At 35.9% G+C, this 10,487-nt stretch overlaps 1 protein-coding gene across 1 annotated transcript; it reads left to right on the forward strand.

Annotated features, from left to right (window-relative positions):
- Window positions 1-608: 608 nt before the first annotated feature.
- RGS4 (regulator of G protein signaling 4) lies at window positions 609-10,080 on the forward strand. The gene is made up of 5 exons (XM_075182505.1): window positions 609-825; window positions 5,105-5,203; window positions 5,582-5,643; window positions 6,538-6,704; window positions 7,460-10,080. The coding sequence occupies exons 1-5, from the start codon at window positions 659-661 to the stop codon at window positions 7,694-7,696; spliced, it is 732 nt and encodes a 243-aa protein (XP_075038606.1). The 5' UTR covers window positions 609-658; the 3' UTR covers window positions 7,697-10,080.
- Window positions 10,081-10,487: the final 407 nt, after the last annotated feature.

Genomic DNA, 10,487 nt, shown 5'->3' on the forward strand with positions numbered 1-10,487 from the left:
TACTATTTGTAATTCAGAACATTATACTATCCCTAAAACCTGTTACCTCATTTTGCCTCATTATAGGAACACTGCTGTATACTATTAAGTGAGTGGTTAAAACTGCATAATATGCCCTCATGTGTTTTGTTTATTTATTATTATTATTATTATTATTATATGCCCTGTCCTCAAGGACATACATTTTGATACACACTTGGTTACACAACTAATATATTTTCTAATTCAGACATATATCAGTCCCAGTCCCAGCACCTTTAGTCTCTGACTCAGAAATAAATTGGTAGCACTTAGAACCCTTTCGCAAATCAGTCTGTAAATATTAGTGGTATTCCCATAACTACTTCTGTAGGCTAAACATTTCCAGCCTTTACTGTACTCCAGCCCACGATCTTTCAGGTTCAGCGTTAACAAACTCTTCTCTGCTCACCTCACTCTCTGCTCTAACATCTGTTTCTCCTCCTCCTCACACGTCAACACTTGGTTATTTTTCCTGCTAAACTCCAGAGGAGGGGAGAAAGGGGACATAAAAAAGAGTAAGGGAGGGATGCTGCTGCCAGGGAGGGGGGAAGGATGCTCAGAGAGGAGCAGGGCTGGCTGTGATTGGCTGTTAGCTGCATCCAAGTCCTGCTGTTTGAGGCTATAAAAAGATGAGAGGATGGGAAGCAGCAACAGCCGAGCAGTGACAATCTGGACAGACAGATCCAGTGAGACAGACACAAAACAGAAAGATAACAACACCAGAGCCTGGGAACCTGACCTTTCAGTCAAGATGTGCAAAGGACTTGCTGGAGTCACCTCCTTCCCTGCCACCTGCCTGAAAAGGTGAGGCTGCAATCTGCACAGCAACACACAATGGGGATTCAATTGCAAAGCATTTCACAAGACAAATATGCTGAACATTGCATGGCAGGAACACTTGTCATGTGGAGGGTACTGAAGTGAAGCAGTTAAGCCAGGAACATTGCAGTGCTATGTTAGGGGTATAGGGTTAGTACAGTGGTGTTGTGGTGCAGAGAGCTACAGAGCATTACATCTTGGTTCAGTATGCCTCAAGTGGCTGTCTCTCTGCACTGAACATCATTGCTCCTTACCCCAATATAGCTAACTCTTTAGACAAAAAAGGATGTTCTCTCCATGTGTTGTCTGGTGTTTATTAAAGGATTACACTTTTTATGTTAGTAGAAGACATCGGTCAATTATTTTGTTTGTCCTGGGACCCAAATTAAGACTGGTGTCAGTTTCGGGAACCATGGTTTAGTTTTCATTTACTAATTTATATAATTTCAATCACTTTACTGCTGGCTACAAGATATAGAAATTATTTTATTCAAATGTTTTAGGAAATTAGATATGTGTATGAAATAATATTGAAATACTATGAATAATTACTTTATGATTTCATAGTTCACAACAGTTTTACAAAAAGAGGCACATGGGGACCCACACAAAATGGCAGCTTGACACAGTCTTTTGGTGCATGGCTCATACGAACACCTCTTATAGGTGATATACAATGTAACCATACATTGTCCTGTTTGTTTGTTTCTATCTTTCTTTCTTTTAATATAGTAAAATGTTCTGTGATTTTGGTATATTTAATATAAAGCTTATACCATATTTTTGTACATCTAATTGTAGGGTTTGAGACCAATACAGAGTAATTATCAAGTTGTGTTTATGTTTTTGTGATATTTAGCCGGTGTATATGTGATTTATTGCAAATATCTTTTATATAAAATGTGTTTGGTATTGGAATACATATAGAGTAAATAAGTGATAAATTAATAAGTAACCGGGTTAGTAAATTCAAAGAAATTATGGTATTTTCTATTACAGATTTAGCTGAACTTATATTATTACATAATATATGTATACATATATTACATGTATGGCATTTCACATACCTTCAAATACATTTTCTTTTAATATCAGAATGTCATAAAGAATATATGTGGCATGCAAATAGAACAGAAATATATTCTTTTACGAAGTATCTTTGTTGGTGCAGTGTATAGATGTTAATGTTTTATGGAATTGAAGAGGGTCACTTATCTCCAGTCAGTAGTGGGTTTCTATTCCAGGTGTAATCTCTTTATATGAGAAGTATCTTGTTAGTTTCAGTCATTGCAACTTTTTAATAATAAATGCAACTTTTGTTGTGTGTATTAATGCTGCTGGCTTGTGATATGCCTACATAGGCTAGCCAGATGCTCATACCTGCTTCATCTTCTTAGTCTCTTTTAGAAGGCAGCAGAATCACTCTTTCTAATAGACAGTATACAATTTTCACCCACAAGCAGTATTGGAAGTTTTGAAAACACCGCTATATTCAATAGTTTTCTATATTAGGATGATCAGAAATATTGATTCCATTGTATTCAAATCTAAAACAAAATATATTTAGGCTCATCATTTATATAAAGGTGTTGGTATTTGTATGCACTTATGAAACTATCCCTTCCATCAAATGTGTAGCCTTACGTAAACAAATGCATTCTAATACAAGTGTTTCAATCTGCTAAAACATATACATATCCCTATTGAGTCACATACTAATAAATATAGTAATACATAAACATACGGTCTGTCAGTGTGGAATGCTCTCACAGGGGGATCTCTAGTTAATGTTTGAGAGGAAAGGCTGCTCTAGTGTGACGGGAATCCAGTCTGGGGGAGTTATTGTGATAATCAGAGAGAATGCTTCAACTATAGTCTCTAGTCTGCTACAAAAGAATGGGGTAGATAACAGGAAAATCACAGGGGTAGATTGCAGAGGAAGAAAAGTGACCGGGTCAGAGAGTGAGCAGTGAGAGTCAGACTAGGGATAGAACAATAGTGTTGTAAGCCGTGTACACTTAAATCTGTGTAAAGTACTGTACAGTACTGTATGGTATATGTGCACAATCATACTTTAAATTCAAAGATAGATCCCACTTTGGAATTTTGGTTTGATATTGTATTTTCTTGTGTGAGAATACAGTTTCATTTTACATCAGTGTCAGGTAGTGGAATGGGCCTTGATGCTTTTAAAGAATTATTGTACAGTATGTTATATTTATATTTGTGGAAATGTACAATATCAATATTATTAAATATATTATTATTAGTAGTAGTAGTAGTAGTATTAAAGAAACATGGATTAAACGACATTGCTAAAACTAAGGATGACCTACCCCAAAGAGCTTGCAATCTAAAATATAAATTATTACTGTCTTTATTCATTGTATACCATTATATCATAGGGATAATTTCATTATTTATCTCCTGTATCTGGAGGTTGAGTCTGGCCCATTTCACAGTGAGATTTTAGATTAGACCTATTTTAAATATGGCTGACAGGTTATAGCTACTGGTCCATGTCACTATGTGACAGGGCATTAACCCTATTTTTATTGCTGGGACAACGCATTGTGTATTTATTACACATGTATGTTTATATAGTTGTCATTTGGATTGCAAATCTATTTCTTGCTTACGTGCTAGTATAATTGTTCCTGTTATAAATTAATCAAGTATGTGATATAATGAGGTTTCTTAGGTTAATGATTTATTTTATGGCTGCTTAACGTGGATATTCCAGACTTACATCATTGTTTGTAGAGACAAAAATCATTTGCTGCAATCACTCTATTATGAGTAATTTATTCAGATTTGATATCATCGTATACAGTAAATATTATCCTGGATTATATAGCTTAGTTACAGGAGTCACTGGAGGTAAATTATAAATCACAAAATTAGATTTGGTCCCGCTGTTTGCCTAGATTTGCACTTAGACTTTTGCCAGAGCAAGATGTAGGCTTTTGTGGAGGAGCAGAAATTTGTACTGGGAGAGGAGAAAAGGTCTTCACATCTCATCCCACACTTATAATAGAGCCCATTGTTGTGTACTCTCACTCTCATGATTACCCTAAGCCATATTTGAGGCTGAGAATGAAGTTGATTTTTCCACCTCTCCACACATACAGAGGTGCACTTCTATTTGCAGAGGTGACTCACCAGAATGGAAAGTAAGGCGTTTTAGTGTGCTTTATAAATGAGACCGAGTTGAGTATTGACAGAAGTCCTGTCATTAACCTGCCTAAGTCATTTTATCTTCCATTTATGTAAAATATAATCATGAAGAAGCAGTGGTATACACCTACAGCACTCCAAATTTAGTTCTCCAGCTGCTTCTCCACAGACTCGGTCTTCCATTGCTTTTAAATGGTAGAACAGAAAATCTTACTTATTTGTCCTTTAAGTAAAGAGTTACTGAGCTAGATTTACTAAACTGTGGGTTTGAAAAATTGATGATGTTGCCTATAGCAACCAATCAGAATCTAGTTATCAATCATTTAGTACATTCTACAAAATGACAGCTAGAATCTGATTGGTTGCTATAGGCAACATCTCCACTTTTTCAAACACGCAGTTTAGGAAATATACCCCAGTGTCTGATAATGTGTTCAGCTTACATGCATTACCAACAAATATTATAAACTATATTTGCATGCAATTGTGATACTGCACAGGCATAGTTATATCCTAACAGGATGAATCAGTCAGCTTTCTCTGCAGTACAGATATTAATAATTCCTTCAATACTACAGTTTACATTACACAATATAATGGATGGGCGTGGGCAATGTCAAACCTGGGAATTCATTTCAAGTCTGTATTTTAGAAGATTCCTGCTTATTCACAGATAGTTTAGTACAGCTGAACTCTGAAATTACAAAGTTGTTACATAGAACAGAGAATATGGGAATGTGTATTTGTCATCTACCAGTTTTGCAAAATGGTAACACTTTTGGACATATATGTGAATTTACTGTAAAAAAAGATCACATTTAGAAAGGCAATGGCAAAAGTTCCACAGTATAAAACTTTTTTCTGTTGTTTAAATCAAAACTTTAATTTGTGTTAAACAATCTCTCAGCTTGATCTACAATTTGGTTTAAAACAATTGAATTAAAACATTGTGCGCCTCAAATGTGTATCAATATAATTATACAAATATGTAATAGTTTGTTTTTTTAAAAAACAAATGTTATGCTTCTGTGGCTATATTTAGACTTATTTAAACTTCATGTTAAGCAATTATTGTGTTTTTCAACAGTGCCAAAGATATGAAGTATCGACTTGGATTCTTTCTACAGAAAACTGATGGATGTGATAGCAGCACTTATATGAAGAAAGACAAACCTGGTTGTCAGAGGTAAGCCTATTCTCTCTCTTGAGTGTGTTTGTAATTCACGCTAATTACATAATAATTGCCAGTAATCCATAGACTATTTGCAAAGATCTATGTAATTTGGGAGTGTGGAAGATCCATCTCAGTAAGGTGCATTAAGTACAGAGATGTTTGCTAATCTCAAGGTCACTGGAGCAATAATATTCTTGTCCAGGAACTTGAATTAATACTTTATTGCTGCACATTTGGTAAGATAACAAAATAAGAAAATGTGTTTGGTAACGAGAACTGTACTTGTTGCAATTTTGATTTGTTCTTTCATACGTTTTTAAGGTATACATATATGTAAGATATTCATATATGCATATAATGACACTTTTATTTCTCATTTTTTTTCTCCAGGCTAACGCAAGACGAACTTAAGAAATGGGCAGAATCTTTGGAAAATCTGGTTAGCAGTGAATGTAAGTAAGGGACACTTCTTGGCATGAATTGTGGGGAAAATAAAATGTAAGGGAAACTAAGGGTAAATGGAAGATGAAAGTGTACAATGTTTAAAAACATGCTGTAGAGTATGCTTTTGTATCCCACATTATTCAAACTACAACACCAAACATGCTTTGGCAGTCAGAGATATGTGGGTAGTTATAGTTCAACCACAGCTGGAGAACCTTCATCTGTTAAATCTCTGAATGACATGTTAAATTAGACAGTTTCCAGAAATGTTGCCATGGAGACCCTTCCATAAATTAGACCATAGCTAAGTATACGTGACTTATCTCAGCTAGGGAGACCCAAATGACTGGGATATGAGAAACAAAAATTTCCTAGAGGCATTGCCGTAGCATGTCAGAGGTTTAGAAGAGGATTCACTGACGTCAGCCCAAGGTCACTTGTAGTCTCCGCTGACCTTGGTTTGGCTTTGGTACAAGACACTGAGTACTGCTACTGGTCCCCAGATGAGAAAGGGTTCTATTCTAGTTGTTAGCTGCACTTCACCATGGTTCCCAGACTTAAAGGTCTGTGATCTCTTCTGACCTACAGTGGCTGAGTCAGACGCTGAGATTTAAGACATATGGTGAGATCCACTGGTAGTCCCCTCTTCTTTCAATCTGACCTCCTGTGTTTATTTTAGAATAAACACAGAAGATCTGTTTGAATTATACATTATAATGCTGTCATCTCACAACTTTACTTTGGATCATTTGTTTAAGATTTCCTGTATTTAAAAAAAAGTCTTCCTTTCACCACTTTTAATGCATTTACCTTAAAACTCCTTTTATAGCTACACTGTATTGAGCAGTTACATCAAGATATTTGTGTTGTTCCATCTCTAATGGATTCACTGTTACTTGCAGGTGGTTTGGTGGCTTTCAGATCCTTCCTTCAATCTGAATACAGTGAAGAGAACATTGATTTTTGGTTGGAATGTGAGAATTACAAGAAAACCAAATCCTCAACAAAGCTGGCAAGCAAAGCTCAAAAAATCTACGAGGACTTTATTTCCATAGATGCTTCCAGAGAAGTAAGTACCCTATATCACTTTCTATTGACCTAGGCAGCTGAAGGATAGGAGGACAAGGGGCCCTAATATTAAAATGAACAGCACTTATGCTACAGTTGAGTTCTCATTACTGCCATGTACTCAGCCAGAAATGCTAATCTCCAATTTATAGGGCGGATTCTATATGAATGGAGAAAGCAGAAAGTGGAGAAAAAAATTGTTTTTAAAATAAAGGTAATTTATTTCTATATTCTATAGCTCAAAAAGCCATCACTTTTATTCATAACCAAAAAATAGTGGTGTTTTTGTTAAACTGGAGCTAATTTATCTCAATTTTAAGTATAGTTTACCTCCACTCTTACAGAATCAACCCCAAGTGGTATATTTACTAAACTGCGGGTTTGAAAAAGAGGAGATGTTGCCTACAGCAACCAATCAGATTCTAGTTATCATTTATTTAGTACATTCTACAAAATGACAGCTAGAATCTGATTGGTTGTTATAGGCAACATCTCCACTTTTTTTCATACCTGCAGTTTAGTAAATATAGCCCCAAGTGTCACTATATCTGTGAACTCTAATGATTGTTCATTGAATGCAAAATAGTTATTACTTAGTGTGAAAAATTGAAATAATAGTGTAAGCATCTGAATTCGCTATTGAATTATTATATCACTGAAACTGCATTTGATATGTAATACAATAATATTTATTGTTCCCTTTCATTATTATCTAATGTCATCATAACTGTTTTGTTTTTTTTCTACTTTCATCAGGTGAACCTGGATTCAACCACTCGGGAAGAGACGACTAAGAATATGCTTCCGCCAACACAGTCTACTTTTGACCATGCCCAGAACAAAATCTTTATCTTAATGGAGAAGGATTCATACCGACGCTTTCTCAAGTCACATTTCTACCTGGACCTTGTCAATTTGACCAATGGTGGAACTACTAAGAAGATGAAAGGTCTCAGCACTGACAGCAACCCCTTCATTCCTCAGTGTGCCTAATAAAGAAGACACAGACTGTGCATGGCCACTTCTACGAACTCGATGTCTGTGTCCTCTTTTCTATAATGTACGATGGCTCAGATCCGAACCTGAGCCAGCTCCTCTTATTTATTAGACGTGTGTGTTTTGCATGCATTTCTGTTCTATTGGGGCGAGCTGGAAGAGTCACTCAGACCCGTGTAATGTTACACTGAATAGGGACTCACTGGCTAACATATAAAAGTGGTCTTATACAATATCCTCAAGTTAAACTTGTGAAAGGTGTAAGACACCTTCCTTATGAAGGATTTAGGTGATCTATACTGTATCCGACATAATGCTTCTGCGGTCCATAAACCTATGGCTGGAAAAGCATTAAATCAACTAGCTGCTAAAATGCACATGTTAAGAGGAATGGTTAGAGAGCCCCTTTTTGCTAGAGAAGAAGTTATCTCGATTAAGCACGAGAATTAATTCTTCTCCAGAAGAAGGGCGAATTTAAGTAGCAATATTTTTGCTGATGTACCTATAGTGTCCCATTGGTAATGGACAAAAAGGAGGAAACTACTGATTGAAGCAGACAACACTGCTTTTATTTTATTATAGATATTTATTTTGACTAGACTGTTTTTAATTTAATTACAGTGATTCACATTTCTAAACATATTATGACATTTGTTTTTGCATTGCTTTTATACTTTATGTTGTTGAGGTAAGAAGAATGATGTAACTCTTACTGATCAAACACCTAGTTTATGAACAATGGATAGGAATGGGAACAGTGATGACAAGGAACAAGTTCAATAGTGTTATGAGCATGAATCTGCTAGGGTACTTTTAAGCTTGTGCATGTTCTGTGATTTTAAAAAAGTATGTGAAGCCAAATAAATTACGTCATATAATGTATTATTGTAGTGACAGTGTCTTGGGATATACTATCCCAGCATAGAAACAATGGACATGTGTGATGGGTGTACTCTGAGGTACAGGTGCATTTTTGAAGACGAAATTACATAATCTTACTCCAAAAAGTATTATCCAAAGATTTAGAAACACTTATTTCAGCAAGACCCAAATTACTAGATGTCCTTTTGGCGTCCTTAGATCCTATTTTAATGAGTTTAACTGCTGGAACATAGACCCTACCTTGATACCTATGTTCAATATGTAACTGAAACCTGTAACTGTTTGTAACGTTGGAAACCTCAACATATATACAATGTCTCACTGTGAGGGGCAAGTTAAAGGAGACCTGCTGTCTACATATCATGGAGGGAGCCATTTTGTGGGCTGAACGAATATATTCATGAAAATACAGCCTATCAGTTCACTAAAAACCTGTGACAGCAACTTTTCAGAGATGACTCTAGCTTCTAGTAAATTGTCTGGCTGTATGTTGACTCAGTCAACAAAAATGGCTGCCTCCACTTTGTGTAGGTAACGGGTCCACCTCCTGCAATGTTGTTTTAATTTCAGCAGAGGGGCCAATATTATTTTAAGTTGTCTCTAACAGTGAGGACTTATTATAACAATCTATAGATATGGGCAAGTGAAATTAAATAGTTCACGGTTTGCATCTATCTACCATTAATGGCAGCACCCTTTATTTGCAAACATATTAGATTAAATGGAGCAGGAAGTGGGATACATGATTTTTGTGAATCTATGACACAGATTTTAGTATTGGGCTTCTCAACTCACCTTGGTCTGAGGATTTTGTTTGGTGGCCAGAGAACAATGTATCCATGCACATTTTAGTGTTACTCTCTGGATATCAAGATTGTACACTTAAGAGTGATTGAAATAACAAACACTTTAACAATAACAGCATACAGGGCCGTGGGCAGTAGATAGGAAGCTTCATTCCACTTTCTGTTTCTCAATATAATTTATGTGCAAGTAGAATGATGGAGTAGTGGTGTCACGTGGAAGGGGAGTGATACTCATGGGTCACGTATTTCAGATAAAGCTTGGGAGCCTTTGTTCCTTTCATCTGGTGGATACATATTGGAAAGTAAGTTAGTGTCACTAATTGCCAACCAGAAGCTTATATATACCAACAGAACAATATTGCAGGTCTGTGAGTGATATAGACTGTAGGTCAGGATACAGCATATTATAAAACAAACATACCTGACACACCTCTTTATGATGACAGTATGCCATAAACATGTAGCTGTGAATCAAGCAATGGATATGCTGCAATTAATGTGGTATTCACGCTGACAATCCTTGCCTGTACATTTGACCTATATTAAACCTTTGTGTTTAACTATACTGTAATGTCAGTACATGATAAGAGCAGAATTTGCATATTTTGTACCTGGGTCATGTTATATGTTGCTGGTTTTGAGATTATTTATTACTTGAAATAAAGATGGTTCTTGTTGACATTCAATGCCAAATGAGTGTTATAGTCAGTGTGTATGTGTGCATATGTATGTTAATCGTTAAGTTTTACTAATTTAGAACTCCATATGCATATGTCTGTGGCAGGACAAATGCCACAGACAACTGCAAATTGGAACCTCAGGCTTTGGGGTTACTAACAGGCCAATATTTTCTTACCTCGCTCTGTAGTTGTCAACAGTCCCTAATTTCTCTGGATAGACACAGTTCTTAAATATCTGTTTCCAAAGCTTCTGCTATTGGCAGAGTCCTTGTTCTTTGATAATTGTCATATATATCATGCATATGGAATGGGATTCAAATCTCCAGCACTGTTAAGATATTTGCACTGGCGATACCTTTTTATTAACAGATACCTGCATATTACATAGAGCTTTACAAAGAATATTTAATCATTCACATC

Source organism: Mixophyes fleayi, chromosome 8 (genome assembly GCF_038048845.1).
Source record: "Mixophyes fleayi isolate aMixFle1 chromosome 8, aMixFle1.hap1, whole genome shotgun sequence".
NCBI classification, from domain to species: Eukaryota; Metazoa; Chordata; class Amphibia; order Anura; family Limnodynastidae; genus Mixophyes; species Mixophyes fleayi.

Coding starts and splice junctions, on each gene's coding strand:
- RGS4 (XM_075182505.1), top strand. CDS start 659: ATGGGAAGCAGCAACAGCCGAGCAGTGACAATCTGGACAGACAGATCC. Junction 5,204..5,581: donor GACAAACCTGGTTGTCAGAG/GTAAGCCTATTC, acceptor TTTTTTCTCCAG/GCTAACGCAAGACGAACTTA. Junction 5,644..6,537: donor AAATCTGGTTAGCAGTGAAT/GTAAGTAAGGGA, acceptor TGTTACTTGCAG/GTGGTTTGGTGGCTTTCAGA.